General features: G+C 44.5%; 2 protein-coding genes and 1 pseudogene across 5 annotated transcripts in view; 1 reads left to right on the forward strand and 2 right to left on the reverse strand.

The window, feature by feature from the left end:
- The window catches only part of BID (BH3 interacting domain death agonist), a 37104-nt gene that overhangs the window by 9433 nt on the left and 11708 nt on the right, over positions 1–15963 (reverse strand). For all 3 annotated transcript variants that reach the window (XM_081058844.1, XM_081058845.1, XM_081058846.1), the window contains exon 2: positions 2485–2554. In XM_081058844.1, coding sequence (XP_080914970.1) covers positions 2485–2496 — 12 coding nt within the window. In that variant the 5' untranslated portion in view covers positions 2497–2554. The remainder of the gene's footprint in view (positions 1–2484; positions 2555–15963) is intronic.
- On the reverse strand, positions 5737–5913 carry LOC308501970 (small integral membrane protein 30-like; the record flags this gene model as incomplete). The annotated part of the gene is made up of 1 exon (XM_081059031.1): positions 5737–5913. The coding sequence occupies one exon, from the start codon at positions 5911–5913 to the stop codon at positions 5737–5739; it is 177 nt and encodes a 58-aa protein (XP_080915157.1).
- LOC308501950 (ribosome biogenesis protein NSA2 homolog) lies at positions 6013–7316 on the forward strand (annotated as a pseudogene). Its single transcript has 2 exons — positions 6013–6076; positions 6509–7316. The product of its transcript is annotated as a ribosome biogenesis protein NSA2 homolog (transcript).

Below are 15963 nucleotides of genomic sequence, written 5' to 3' on the forward strand. Positions count from 1 at the left end.
AAGAGACGCCAAGGATTGCTGGCAGCACCGGAAGCTGGGAGAGAGGCTCGGGATTCTCCCTCAGCACCCCCACAAGGAACCAGCGTTGCTGACACCTCACTTTCAGGTTTCTGGCCTCCAGAACTGTGAAGGGAAACATTCAGATTATGGCATTTTGTTCCAAAAGCCCCCGGAAACTACTACGGGCAGCCTCTGCCCGAGGGCTTCCTTCTGACGTAGAGGGTGGTGACCAGGTGTCCCAAGTCTCCGTGCAGAGTGGCTGTTGCCACCAACCACGCCAGATCAGGTTATCAGACAGAAGTCCAGTGATGTCTGCACTTGCCACGTATAACTAAAAGAACAGAACTGGCAGAGAGGGAAAGGAGAGCACTTCCTCTATCAGAGAAGGACAGGTCCAGACGCCAGGAGTGGATAATCCGGGAAGTCAGATGTTTAGGACCAGTCAGCTGGAAAGCAGTATGGGCAGACTGCATTTTGATGGAGGCTGAACCCTGACAGGACCCGGGCAGTAGGCTCAGAAGACTGACAGTCTAAGTCCAAGAACAAGAAGAGCTTGTGACATGCTGAGTGTGGGACTAGGACCTTTCTGATCTTCCTAGTGACATAAGTTAACACGGGAGTCTCAGAAGATGAAAGATTTGATAAATTGTTTATCCTTTTGGATCACAGGGAAAAAAATACATTAAGAGAAATGATCAAGACTTAGGAAGTCTTGCTGGAAATATTACGAAAGTGATCAAAGGAAGCAAAAGTACTTCTCATCCTATAAAATCACTGCCAGTACAGAGAAGAGGATGGAAAACTGTCCAGTGTGTTCAATAAACTAGAATAATCCTGGTGAAAAATTTGGTGAAAAAGCACCAAATAAACAGTTAAAAAAAAAAAAGGACCAACAAAATCAATCTCACTTGTTTTTCTAAATATCAAAAAAGTCAAAGAAGAATGCTACAATATGGATGAACGGTACCATACAAATAGTAAAAAAACAACAAACCAAACTCAAGACATTATAGGAAGCGAAAAAGGACAGATACTATGTCACTCCACTTCTATGAGGTCCCGATTATAGAAAGTAGAGAGAAATTCACGGAGAGAAAGTAGAGTGGGGTTGCGAGGGGTGGGGTAGGGATGGGGAATGGGGAGTCAGTGTTTAATGGGGACAGAGTTTCAATTCAGGAAGATGAGAAAGTTCTGGAGAAGGGTGGTGGTGCTGGTGGCACAGCAGTGTGAATGCGCTTCATGCTACTGAACTACACACTTAAAAATGGTTAAAATGGTAAATTTCATGCTATGTATATTTTACCACAATTTTTAAAAACAAAAAAAGTCAAGGGAGAAAAATCTACAACAGGAAGAAAATTCTGATGGTGGCGGGGAGGGGGGGGGCAAACCCCAACATGTCAGCAGAAGTTGCTCAGTGTTTCCCTATGAACCCTGAGCCTGTGGGACATTGGGCAACTTGTGCCCCAGGTTTTGCACCTTGAAAGAAAACAAAAAGAGCAGTGGGATAATTGGGAGTAATGACATCCACCTTCCTGCACTGCAGGGTTGCCAGGAGAAAGGCACCAGTGCGGGAGAGCGCGCTCCTGAGGTTAAGGAGCCTCACGTGAGGCGGTTTCTACACCCCGACAGGCAGCCCAAGATGACCCAAGAGTCGCAAGATGCAAAGGACAACAACGGGCAAGTTTAAAGGGTACTGAACACAAGAGTGTCTGGTCTTTGAACAGGCCTTTCGCAACGGGGGGGCTCCCGAAATCTCTTCTGTTCCAGCAACTAACATCTCTGTTCACCAAGCCTGTGCTGTCTCTGGCCCTCCCACTACCAAGTGGTTCCCATCCTTTAGAAGGATATTCAACAGTATATACTGAGAACCTTCCAGGCGCAGAGGCTGCTATAGGCTCAGGACTCAGAAACTGGGCCACTGACTCCAATAACAGCCAAACCCTTCCCTTTTGCAGATGCCTCCCCCAGGAGGCTGCTGGGGGCTCTGGTGTGGACTGGAAGAGCCCTGGCTGGCAGCCTCAGACATTACAGAACTTGGCGGAGTAGGGAAGGAGGAAGACTTACATAAGCAGATGAGTAAAGAGCTTTTGATTGGATATGCTACGATTTTCTCTTCCAAGCTTGTTCAAAGGGAAGTACAGACAAGGCACAGTTCAGGTACCAACCTGCGGCAGGGGGCTGGCCTATGTGACCTCTCCCCAAAACTCTCCAGCTTTTAAAAACAATCAGAAAGCCTCCTTGAAGCCAGGCAGGAAGGGAGGAGGAGGACTGGAGAGCAGAGAGGAGAAGATGGGAAGACAGGCAGGGAGGAGACCAAGACGAGAGGGGCTTTGTCTATGTTTACTGCGCCCCAGTCAGTTGGAGACGTGAGGCCCGTCCTGCAGCATCATCACACTGGTGACCAGGTCCACGCCAACTGCGCAGACGAACCAGCGCCTCAGCTGCCCTCGCTCCCCCCAGCCCTGCTCCAGGACATCTGACCTGGGGGTCCATGGCACAGGCAGCTGGCAGCTTGACTGGCTTCTGGCTCACAGGTATCCAAGACAGCAGCCTGGAAGAAGACACACAGACACACAGGGTAGGTGTTGGTCCCTGCAGGGACACCCCTCTGGAACCCTCAAGAAGCAATCAAAGACACGGTCTTACCAGGCGCTCCAGCCCCACAGCGGCCCACTCGCCACCCCAACAGGCTCATCCTAGGTGGTTACTGTCCTCAGCACTGCCTGGCACCCAACAGCAGCACAGTGAGGGCACTCTGGAGCTCTTCTCAGTAGAGACTTGCTAAGGCACTGCGAGCGCTCTAGGGTCCGTCCTCCAACCTCAGGGTCCACGCTCCCACTCAACTCACGGTAGGTACTACCATTTCCCCGAAAATAAGACCTAGCCGGATAATCAGCTCTAATGCGTCTTTTGGAGCAAAAATTAATATAAGACTGGCTCTTATGTTGTTTATATATTATATTGTATTATATTCTATTATATTACATGGTCTTATAGTAAAATAAGACTGGGTTTTATATTAATTTTTGCTCCAAAAGACGCAGTAGAGCTGATGGTCTGGCTAGATCTTATTTTCGGGGAAACATGATCAAGTGTGGAGGGTAGTCCAGCTTTTATTTTTTTTATTTATTTTTTGTTTTTGTTTTTGAAGCTTTATGATTTATTTATTTTTTTTTATTAGTTTCAGGTGTACAAGACAAGGTAATACTTAGACGTTCATCATTTATATCCCTCACACTGTGAACCCCCCACCCCCTCCACTATCCCTCCGACCTCACACTGAACCATCACATTATATATATAAAATTATAGTTGGCATTCATTAATGTTTAGCTTCTGGTGTACAATGCCATGATCAGGTATCCACAGTATCCCTAAGGTGGTCTCCCAAATAGGACGCATGTCCATCGGATACAGCTTTTATTTTTAAACATTTTATTTGTTTCATGGAGGGTACAGCTCACAGTGGCTCACAAGGGGATCGAACCAGCAACCCCGGTGTTATTAGCACCACACTCCAACCAACTGAGCTATCTGGTCACCCCCTATGAGTACTTTTAAAGTAAATACTTATTATATTTGTGAGTTTTCTACAGAAATAAACTTAGCTAATAAAGGATATCTAGTTTTCAGGAAATCTGTTTTATTATCACTATGATCACTAATAAGGCCACTGTCACCACTCCTCCTTCCTTCCAACAACAAAAAGAAAAGCACCAGCCCGTCCCTCAGCGAGCAGCAGGTCTGAGCTTCACATCGTCGTCTCTGTTCCACACGCTATGCTGAGAAGGCAGCGTATTGCGGTGACGCTGACTTAGTGGACTAGGAGAGAAGGTATGGCGGAAGGGACAGCCGGCCAGGCCAGCTCGCTCCACAGGCCACCAATGGGCAGATGGAGATAAATCATTCATGGGATAGAGCTCCTGTAAAATGTTTATAACATGTTACATATAACAAGAGTGCATATGTGAAATTACATAAAACATTAAAGCTTCCACATGGCACCTATTCCAACGAAATAACTCATCATAAACAATGGACCAAACAAAAGCCAATGAGTTAAGAAGACTATGTCCATAAAATGAACATACATAACCATGAGAAATAAGGAGAGGCTTGTATGTGCATCGTACAGAAATGTCCAAATATGCTGAACAGAACTTTCTGGAGAACAACATAATAATTCTATTTTAAAATGTATTTGCTGGTACATGTGTGTGTTTACACACAATATTAGGTCGAATCAAATAAAATGGTTATTGTGTACAGCAAAAACAGTCAATTTCCTATGGCTCCTAACTACATAGGTGGAAAAACCGAACAAAGGAATGGACAACCAACCGTCTCCAGGAAGAGCGAGCCCGGCTCCTACGTGTGTGAAAGGGCGGCTGGAACAAGACAGGAGTGTGTCTCCCATCTGTGGGTAGCCGTTGCACGTGTGCTTGGGACACGGTCTACTCTCAGCACTGCCATGCCCGTCTGGGTGCTCACACAAGCCTTGGGAGTCACATACAGCTTGAGGCTGAGCCCCAACTCCCCCACAGGAGCCTGGCCGAGCCCCCACACGACTGGGTGTGTCTGAGTGTCTGGGAGGGGAGGGGGCCAAGCTCAAAGGACTCAGGGGCATGTGGACAGAGAGGGAAGCAACAGGGCACTGGCTGGCCCCCAGGCTGGAGCCACTAGCAGCATCAGGACAGAGCGAAACAGAACGCAGCCCCAGGAAAAACGCCACAGAAGCCAACCACGTGTGCAGTCACTGCCAAGGGAAAGGGCCAGTGGGCAGAACCCAGGCCTCTGCCCCCACCACATTGTCTCAAGAACGAACTCCAGCAAACTATGTGGGGGGTGACAGTACTCAAGAGGTACCTCACACAAACATTTGGTCCGATTGCCTTCCAGACTCTGACACGCACAGCCGCACACTCAGGCAGACTTCCACATTCTACGGTCACCTATATTGGGATCATTTTTCTGCTTCAATAGGTATTTCAAAAAACAAAGTTTTTTACAATATATCAGTTAACATTTAATATAGTATTTGTCGCCATGGGGGTGTTACTCAGTTAACATAAAGGCTTTTTTTAACATTAAATCTCTTCTCCATTTCAACATCACTATAAAGTATTATTTTTACATTAAATCTTTTCTCCATTAACTTCTTTTTTCTATCTTTTTTTTTTTTTAATTTATTGGGGTGACAATTGTTAATGAAATTACTCTGCATTAACTTCTATTCCCCCAAAGAAATAAAAGTTTTAAGTTTTGACTGACTGTATTTGATATTTAAGTAGAATATTAACTTGGGAGATAACAAAACAAAAATCTAATAAAAATATAGAGAGAAGACTCCTTACCGATGCAGGAGGCAGTGATTACAACTGAACAGTGGCGACTTCCTAGGATTCTGGACAAGAGTTTCCTTCTTTCCATTTCATTTACTTTGCGAATTCTGAGACCATGAAATATCACTTATGCAAATCTCAGCCATCTTTCTTCTTTGACCCTCTTTCTAACTAGCAAATACAAACTGACGTTCTCAGTGCATTTGTTGTGAAAAAGCATTTTTATTCCATTTAACATATCAATTTATTCCCATTTATAGGAAAACAACTAAGTATGTAAAATTATCCTTTTTATTGTTTCTTTGGAACTTTCAGACGCCAAAGCTCAGTTTTTAACATAAACAGCACAAATGTTTTCAGGACAAGGTCTGATTCAAGAGGCTCTTCAAAGTCATATCCGTCCATTTCTATTTCGGGCATACACCCCCAAACAGGCACAGACGCCTGTAATGCTGAGAAGCACACCTAAGACAGCGATTGCAGCTCTGGCTTCTACTGTTTCAACAACAGGCAGCACCACAAGCAGTGGAACGAGGACTAAGAACAGTTGTGTTGAAACTGAGGTCATGGCGTGGGGACCTTGAATGCTGAAGGTCTTCAAGAAACAATATATATGTATGTATAATTCTATCTGACTTGAAATAATACTCCCTTCCTGGAGCTCTGAATGTGGAGGCTAAGAGGAGGTTCCATATCACAGCGCCTTCCAGAAAGCAGCCATTGCAGGAAGGGTGAGTTTCAAAAAAATTTTTAATGCTTATTAGTATTCCTTTGTAATGGTTTGTTCTCAATCAGGGGCGATTCTGACCCCCCCAAGGAACATCTGCACATGTCTAAAGACATTTTTAGTTATCACAACTGGGTAAAGTGCTCCTGGCATCCAGTGGGTGGCAGCCAGGCATGCTGCCCCGCCTCCCACACACACAGGCCAGCTCCTGACAACCAAGACTCATCCAGCACGAGCGTCACCTATGTGCTGAGGCTGAAAACCCTGTTCTACTGTACATAGGCATCAAAATATGATTAACCTTCTACTAATGGACATTTACACTTTTAATTTTTTCATCATTAAAAATAGGACTGTGGAGCCTTTCCTGTTGCGAGTTGCAAGGAGTTGGCTCACAAGTCTCTGAGACCCGAAAATTGAGTTCCTTTACGCCCAGGGGATTGCACCCAGCGACTCGGCGGCCGTAAGCATGCCACAAAACAAATCTAATATTGAGTCACACCATAAGCGCTATGGATATCATTTGGATTACCATGACACAAAGAGAAAGAAGGAAGATGGAAAGTCAAGAGGCTCATGAAGGTTCAAAGGCAGCAAAAAGGATGACTGGTCTCAAAGCTAAGCTCTACCATAAACAGAGCCATGCTGAGAAAATACACATGAAAAAGACAATCAAGATGCATGAAAAGAGAAACACCAAACAAAAAAGGATGATGAAAAGACTCCACAAGGAGTGGTACCTGCACATCTCCTAGGCAGAAAGGGACAGTCAGGAGCTAAAGTTCTTTCCAATATGATGACACAAAAACGAAGAGAAAACAGGAAAATGGGAAGTCCCTCTGCCCAAAGTGCGTGCCCAGGGAGACACAGAGGTATGAAGAGTTGTTAGAAAAGGAAAGAGAAAGCGTGGAAGACGATGCTTACTGAAGTCTACTTTGCTGGAGACGGCTTGACTCGAAAACCACCTAAATGTGAAAGAGTCCGCAGGCTGATGGGCTTCCGTTTCCGGAAGGCCCATGGAACATTCCTAACCGAAAGCCACCTTCTGTCTGCCAGTACTGGATGTAAAGAAGAGTCCCTCATCCCCACTTTATACAGCTTTGGGTGTTATTACCAAAGGTATGCTCACTGAGGTGAACGTGGGAGAGTTGGGCCTTGTGACACGGGAAGCAAGGTTCTTTGGGGGAAATATGCCCAGGTTACCAAGTCCTGAAAACGATGGGTGCATAAACGCCGTCTCATAGGTTTGACAGCAGGCTCCTACAAGAAACTCCTTATAATTATTGAAGACTCCGCACCAGTCAGGAAAGCCACCCTTACTGCGATGTTTCTGAGTGATACCCAACAGCTTACATGCCAGCGGTCACCTAGAGAACTATTCACTCTATTGTAAAGGACAGCAATACCCAGGTGAGGCATTTTCCTATTAAGTCTAGACTCAAATGAGATAATACAAATGAACATTCCCCTGTCACCCTGCCACCCTTCAGCACCTGCCTGTATCCGTTGGCCTCTGGCTTTACTCCTTTGTTACTTAAGAAGAAAGTCAATGAGTCGCATCAGCTGTGGTGGGAACAGGTGGACAGGGGTGTATCGCCCACTGAAAACCTCAGAGGCTGCACGTCACCATGGCTTCACCCCAAACCCTAAGTCCTAACCTAAGCTGCCAGCAAGGAGAACTCACGCAGCCAAGACCCAATGGGCAGTGGCCAGGTGGGTCGGAATGGGGACAGTGACCAACCGCCTTCACTATGATCAGGCTCCGTTCACCAGGCACATTTCACAGCCATGATTCCACCAGCTCTGGGGTACTTGCCTATGGTGACACAACTGAGACCCAGACTCTTTATGGGTTAGTTCTCTGAGCCCTTATCCCACCTTTTTCCCAGCCAAGGGTGGGTTCTGGGGTGCAGGAATGACAAATGCCATCACTCATAACCACCACCAGCTACTTACAACGCCCGTGCCAGGTCTGCCTTTGCTGGCCTGCTCTTTGATCCACACAAGGTCCTGAAGGATAGCAATTCCGCCCCAGTTTCCAGAACTGACGCTGGGACCCAAGGGGTGTGGTGAGGGCAGGGAACGCCGTGGCACCTGCATGGCTGCCAGACTGGGGTGCCCACCTCTGGGCCTGCCTACCAGGAGTGGGGCTCACGTGTCTGCTCAGACTCTAATCCCTGAGCCTCACTCACACCCTGGACACCCAATGTCCCTGAAGTAGCTGAAAAGTTCACAAGAGACCAGCCCAGCCCAGCACCATCCCACACGGTCAGTCGGAGGCTTGGCCACCCTGAGGCAGGAGCAAGCACACACAGGTACCGTGGTGAGGACACAGGTTTGAGAGGATAAAGCTGGGAAGGCAGTCATCCTTGGCCACATGGATTTACCTGTGTCCTCCCACTACTCCCACCTCACCAAGGACCATGCAGACCTCAAGGTCCCTCACCCGCTGCAGGAGAGCTCCGCATACTACAGCTGGAGCCCCCATCCGTCTCACCCACTTCACCGCTGTGATTCTGAGTGTGGCACTCATCGGTCAACAGCATTGTGAGCTTGTTCAACAGGCGGGCACTTAACTTGGAGCTGTGGAACACTGACAGAAATGACCCAGAGGTCCCTTGTTCAGTGCAGCTTATTTACCAAAAAAATACATTTATAAACATAAACACTATTTTAAAAAGTGTGTGCTGTTATAAGAACCCAGTCATTAGTGCAGCCATCAAATACGTATAGTGCCTACTGTGTGCCAGGTGCCAGGAAAGGCTATGTATACTATTTATACCTACTTATATTTATATGTCTATAAAGACATAGTTGTTTATGTATACATATATAAAGATAAAAATATATAGACAAGGGCATGGAAGCAGACCCAGACTGGGGGTCCAGAAGAGAAAGTGCCACCTGGAAAAGACGGGCAGGAAAGGATTAGTTCACCTTTCTGGGCCTTGGTGTTGAAGAGATTGAAGAAACAAAAGTCGCCACAGCCACACTAACAAAATTACTTAAATCAGAATGGGCTGAAACATGAGGAATAGATTTTTTTGTTTCTGAAAACAAGTTTTATTTAAATAAGAGTTTAAATATATTACCTAATATTAAAGCTGAAGGGAAAATAAACCAAAATCCAGTCTGTTACCTCACATGGCCCTGGGCAGCTATTGACAGTAAGCTGTAAGCATTATGATTGGCTACATGATTGACATCAGTTTGAAATTTGTTCCCTTGTCAAATGTTTAACTGATAGACGGCTGGCCTCACATTGTGGTGTTTGGACGTCGATTAGTAAGGACATGTCTGGTCAAAAAGACGTTAGTGGTAAGCCAGACATCCTATCACCTCACTACAAGCTGGCCACTCTCAGCTCTGCCCACTACCTGGTCAGGGTGGAGACAACAAGGGGTCCTCCACCACTGAAGACTCCCTCCAGTGGTACAGCTGCCTTGGCTGTTCAGGGGGTGACCTTCTCTTAGGGTAGGGAACTCTGCAAAGTGAGAAGAGGAGCTTCTGACCAGACATGACTGTGACCTTGGGGTTTTGGGCTTGGCTGAAACCTCACGTCATTGCTTAGTTTCAGGCGGGATACTGCCAGGCACCTACTGCTCGGCCCCTACTCAAAAGGCTAGACAGCATGGCTTTTTTCAGTTTCTTGCATGGAGTTAGTCCACGTTAAAAGCAGACCCCAAATGGTTACACTGTACAAGTTGTAAGGTTTTTAAACTTGTGACAAGGGTCAGAAGTGAAATTGTACTCACCGCAAGGAAATCCTCACTTAAGTTTCAGTGAACCAAAGCACTTAAAACCCAAGAACCTTCTTCAGCTGGTCGTTAGCCAGTCCAGTCTGTCCGAGGAACTGGCATATGTTGTACTGGTCACCCAGAAGCTGAATTACTTCTCCATATTCTGGATGCTCAATGACATGTTTCCCCTTACATGCTTTCACTAGTTTCTTTTTATCACAATCATCAGCGATCCCTTGGAAGTAGTAAGACGCGGCCGACCCTCTGTCAAATTCTTCTATGGATATAATCCCAGTGCCAGCAGGAAGCAGATCATCAGCCCTACTTTAACCAGCCTGAGCACTTACAACTTTTCAACTTCTCAGTTATGCATGGGCGCCTGGGATGCATCACTCCCATAAAAAACCCTCTGAAGAACTTAGGAAAGAACGTTCACATGTCCAGACCGCTGGACCTCTGGAAGATCACCGTCTTGGACCAACACAGAAGCCAAGGATGCAGGACTGATCTTTCCCAAAATGTCTTTTTAACTATAAGAACCCTCAAGTTTCCTCATTTCTTCGCAAAACTCCGAGTATTACCTGGTAGCATTCTCCAAGTTGCAAATCTTAACATCCTTAACTAAAACTTGGTCCTTTAATTCCAGTGAAGCCTCCTGATTCATTTAGGCTTGGTCCACAGTGTATATTCCTCAGAAAAATAATGGGTTTGGAGAAGGTGGATTTTTCCCCCCTAATTAAATGAACACATATTAAAGATTTTATTTAACTCAATATTTAATGGGGAAACAGTAAGATGTTATAACCATTCAAAGGAATCAAAGGCCTATACCCACATGCAATGTGAAAGCTGAAATGAATTTATAAATAGATGCAAAACCTGTCAGCATCCACAAGGAGGTCCACTAGGCAGAATTCGTTTGCATTTCTATGTACAAATCCTTTGCATTAGTATCAGTTTTCTACAATTTAGAGATGTAAAATAGCTCAAAGATGATAAAGAGCAAAGAAAACCTAAAAGTATGCTCTAATCAGAGCATCCAGTTATTTTTTTTATTTTTCTGGCCCATTTCAAAGTCTTCCACAATTTTTCCTGACAGCCTTCTTGCCTATGATAATACTCTCAAAGATTATTCTTTGCCACAAAAAAAGGGCTGGTCTCATTAAATTGGCTGGGTAATTTACATCCATGCAGCAAAAGTGTTAATTACCACCTAGGCCTCTTTATGTTTGTTTTGAAAATTTAGAGCTATGCAGTTACTGAGGCCACAAAATCAACTTCTGCTGGAAATTTTCATAAGGGATCTCAGACTGGATTTTAAGCACATTTCTTATTTGCTATCCCAAGAGTAGGAAATCAAATCCAAGCAACTCTACCAGGTTCTACTTGCAGTTCCTACAAATGTGGGTGAATTTCTCTGTGAAAATAAAGGAAGCCCAACCAGATGAAAAAAGCTATTTATTCAGACATTTGCATTTGGAAGAGACTCAAAGACAAGAAAAGGAGTGGGAAAGCTTTACAATGGAGAAAGGGAGCTTCAGGTGTGCCCCACGGGAGCTGGAGGTGGGTGACTAAGAACAGGGACCCTCTGTGACTGCTCAGGGTGCATACGTAGCTTTCACGGGGTGGTCCTAAATTGGAAGCAGGGACAAAAAACAGGGAAGCTGTTAGTTATTAACCATCCTGGCCACTTGGGCCAACTGTGACAGAAATTACATGTAGCTTCCTGGACTGTCAGTAAAAACAGCAGTCTGACTTCCTGGGCCTCTTATCATCGATAAAGGAGTTGGTTTCCTGGGCAGGTGCTGCCAGTTGTGGGTCAAGTTCTGCTTTTACATACGGTCCCACTGTCCATTTGTATATTCACTCCCTCACCTCTCTCCTGCTGGTCCCCCAAACATCAGGAAATGACCTTTTTACCACCTGGAGAGCTGGGACCCTAGAAGCAGAGGCCAGGCCAGTTTTCCTGGGAGGGCTGTATAAGCTCGGAAAAGTCAACCTTAGTTCTATGAGAGTGTCTTGTCACAGCTGATTACATGAGCATCAATTCAGAAATGTGAGATTCTAAGTAAGGCCCTGGTTACAATATCAACTTATTCATTATTATTATATCCTGGTTAAACAAAAAGGACAGCGAAGGAGTTCAGAACAGGCCTTGCCAAGACATGCCACCTGGCGTGTGAGGATTACTTTGAGCTGAGGGTTCCTGAGAAAACTCACCTCTCCCTCAGGGAATTCAAACTTGGGGCCTTGCCCACAGGAGTTATCATCAGAAATAACTGTGACCCACCTGTACAGAAGGGCAAATGTCTAATTACTGAACAGCGGTTCTTCTCATTGTCCTGTGAATGACCATCCTCCTCTCTGAAGCCCCAGGTGCCTCACCTCATCCCTGGCTCTGAAGGCCACACAGAATGCCACAGAATCCCTCATTTCCCCTTTCTGTCTCTGAAACTCTCATGTATGTGGAGGGGTTCCCATACGTACATATACAATTAAATTTGGTTGTTTTCTCTTGTTAGTTTGCCTCGTGTCTATTTGATACTAGACCAGACAAAAGAAGCTTGAGTGGGAAGTTTCTTCCTCCCACACTGCTGGCTCTGCGAGCAGGACACCTCACTGGCTGGGCCCCGCTCACCAGCAGGAAGATCCTGGGGCCTCAGGCATGAGCGGCAGAGGTGAGCACTCTTGCCAAAGCAGATCACGGATCTCTGCCTGCAGAGTTCAAGGGACACATAGTAGTGAGAGTCTTCTTTCCCTCTTCTCAATTTAGATTAGCTGCAGAAAACATTTCTGAAGCTAGCTCCTTGGGCTTAGCCACTCTTGGTTATTTGGTATGAGTACTCACGCATTTTGTGCATTGTTTTCTGTCTCTGTCAGGTGTCTCTCCTTCCATCTGGTTATATATCCTCAATGCTTGGACTATCACCAGGGAGAATATTTTCTCTCTGGCTTCCACCATCCAGGGGGTGCCCTGGTTGGGGTGCACCTAGCTCTCTAGCTGTGCCAGGCTCTCACGAGAGTTTCCTGTGCTTACCATTTCCTCCCAGAGACGGTAAAAATGGGGCCCCTCATTCTTGCTTTCCAGCAGACTGAGCATGCACATGCATGGGGCAGGCAGCGGGGTAGGCTGTGGGTCTGAGCTTAGGGAACCCAAACATCCCAAAGGGGGGTGTGTGGGTGGGGTGGGCTGGTTGGAGGAGACGCGTGATGCCCGTGTTCTAGAATGGCTGTTTCTAAGCCCAGGAGTTAACTCTATCTCGTGAGGGTTGCATCTTTTTGCACCCTTCTCTGGGGATGCTGCTCACATCTGTACTTCGTCCTGGTTTGAATTGCTTTTAAGATCCTACTCATCAAGGCCAGACGATGGATCCTTTGAATTGGAAAAGCTTGTAAATTGAAAAGCAAGGAAAAAAATTTTTAGGGAGCTCTTATATTGTTTTAATGGCTAGTCACTAAGATTCCCTTAATCAGATACAAGAACAGAAATTAAAACAAAAATCACAGTCCACTCAGACTATTTGCCATCAGACATTGTAGATATTATTTTTAAAAACAGTAGGACATTGCAAGTAAAACGGCCCTACACTTAAAAAGAAAAAGAAATAAAAAAGAATTCCAAAATATTACTAAAAGACAACCTAAAAAGTTTATATCCTAAGAACCCAGTTTGTTAACTGTCAGGTTGGAAGCTGCAAGATTTGGCCAGACAGGAATGCAGGCTAAACCCCACCTGGCCTCGGTCCTGCCAACTGCTGCAGCCCTGAGGGAATTCCAGCCTAAAATTATAATACAATGGCTATTGTGAGCAATGCACCAAGTAGGTCATTTAACAGTGCACTTAAAAGCAAGGGCTTCCAAATCAAATACACAGAATGGAACACCTATTTTAAATAACTGATAGGGGTGAAACAAAGAGAAAACAGAAAGCAGAGTTACAGGGCTCATCCCAGCAGGATGGAAATCTTTAGATAGTTATTAAAAAATAAATTGGGGGCCAGCCCGGTGGCTCAGGTGGTTGGAGCTCCATGCTCCTAACACCGAATGCTGCCGGTTCGATTCCCACACGGGCCAGTGGGCTCTCAACCACAAGGTTGACGGTTCAATTCCTCGAGTCCCACAAGGGATGGTGGGCAGCGCCCCCTGCAACTAGCAATGGCAATTGGACCTGGAGCTGAGCTGCGCCCTCCACAACCAAGACTGAAAGGACAACAACTTGAAGCTGAACGGCACCCTCCACAACTAAGACTGAAATGACAACAACATGACTTGGAAAAGTCCTGGAAGTACGCACTGTTCTCCAATAAAGTCCTGTTCCCCGCCCCCAGTGAAAATCTTAAAAAAAAAAAAAAGAACAAAACCTGTTGATAAAGGCCTAATGGAGGCTAACATTAGTAATGCAAGTCAAAAAAAAAGTTGTTTTAAATAGCTTCACGGAAAGATTTGATGCAAAAGCATGACGACGAATTCAAGAGCTAGAAGACACCTAAAACCAGGACTGTGAGACTGACGGTGCCCCTTACGGGCGCTTGTCCTCCGGTATCTTTCACTTCTTGGTCTAAGGCCAATCAAAGTGCCATTAGTAGAGAATTCCTTAAACCCAGGGAGGATCCTCAAATGTTTTGGTAAATGGATTGCGTCCTGAGCCCCGTGAGAGAGGGAAATAAAATTTCACATTGTCCCATTCTTCTCAATCCTGAACTGGTTACTGATCCTTTCACTCCCAGGGAGAGCTACTGCGTGTGTCCTAGGGGCTTGGCTCTCCACTCCCTGGGCCAGGCAGGCTGTCACCTCTCAGCCATCAGAGGAAATGACTCCAGAAGGCAATAATAACCTCTGTCCGCTCTAGATTCCATGGACGTGTTCAGTACTGCCAGAAAGAACTGCTGTGTCTCAGATAAAACCTGACAAGATATTTGAAAGATTTTAAATTCAAATAACTTTTGGATCAGAAATTTGGCAAAACTGAAATATTTTGAGCCTGACAGGAATTATTTTAAGGCATCCTCCCCTAAGCTAAAATAAAACTACATACCCCGAGAGAAAGAAGCAAATTAAGGGATGATGTAGTTAGTCAGCTAGATCACCTTATATCACTTAAGTTACAACCTAATTCTTTGGGAATTGAGGGCACTTGTCATTACCTTACAAATCTTTGTGAAACCAGAAACCCAATTCTAGGAGCAGCTCAAAGCCTTTACCACCCCCAAATCTTAAGACTAGAACAAAAAAGGGGGGGTCAGATGAGGGTGTTTTTGAAAGCACAAACTGCTTCTCTGGCACCAAGGCTCCCTTGCCAAGGACAAATACAAATTTAATTGTCTTTTCCACAAATATTAATAAGAAAAAGCCGTAACCTTCTGAAGGGATAAACTTATTATTCGTCTCATGACAGTCATTTTAAAACAGAGGCTAGGAAGTCTCTGTTTGCATCTGTATGTTCATGAGTGTTATGTTGTATTTTCTACCTCCAATAGTATTGCTAATTTGTAAAAGAGGTCTATTTAATTGGCTTAAGCAAACAAATGTGCTTATATTAAAATTCTCAGAAATATAATAGAAACTAACCCAACTGCTTTCCAGGAGCTTGTGATCTGGGAAAATATTTTATATTAAAGCTGGTTTGAGTTGGGTTTGGTTAAAACAGATGTGTCTTTAGAGTTATCAGAATTAAATACAAAACTTTTATTTCACCTGGGTTTAAAAAAAATAAGTTCATGTTATCTGTTACAAAATTTTTCAGCAAGAAAAATAATTTAGCATAATGAAATTTTCATAAGTAATCTAAACATAATTGTTAAGAGCAAGTAAATTTTAAAAATGTTAAGTAGGACAAAGGTTTAGTAATAATTATATATATATATTTTATTTTTACAAAAATTATATTTTATGTGTACTTAGAAATGGTTTCCTAAATCTCTTTGGTAACTTGAAACCTTACAGTTTTGCTAGCTAAATTAAATGAAGGAATGAGTGGAACTTCTGGTCACGATGATAATACTGAATGTCAACTGTAATTGAAAAATAAAAAATAAAGTAATTAATTAAATGATGGACAGTCATTGAATATCTATATCATTTCCAAATAAGACAAAATAATGAAACATTAATTACTGACCATAGGTTTATCTGCCTTGCTTCTTATGTCAAA

The sequence above is a fragment of the Rhinolophus hipposideros genome (genome assembly GCF_964194185.1).
Source record: "Rhinolophus hipposideros genome assembly, chromosome: 9".
In the NCBI taxonomy this organism is placed as follows: domain Eukaryota; kingdom Metazoa; phylum Chordata; class Mammalia; order Chiroptera; family Rhinolophidae; genus Rhinolophus; species Rhinolophus hipposideros.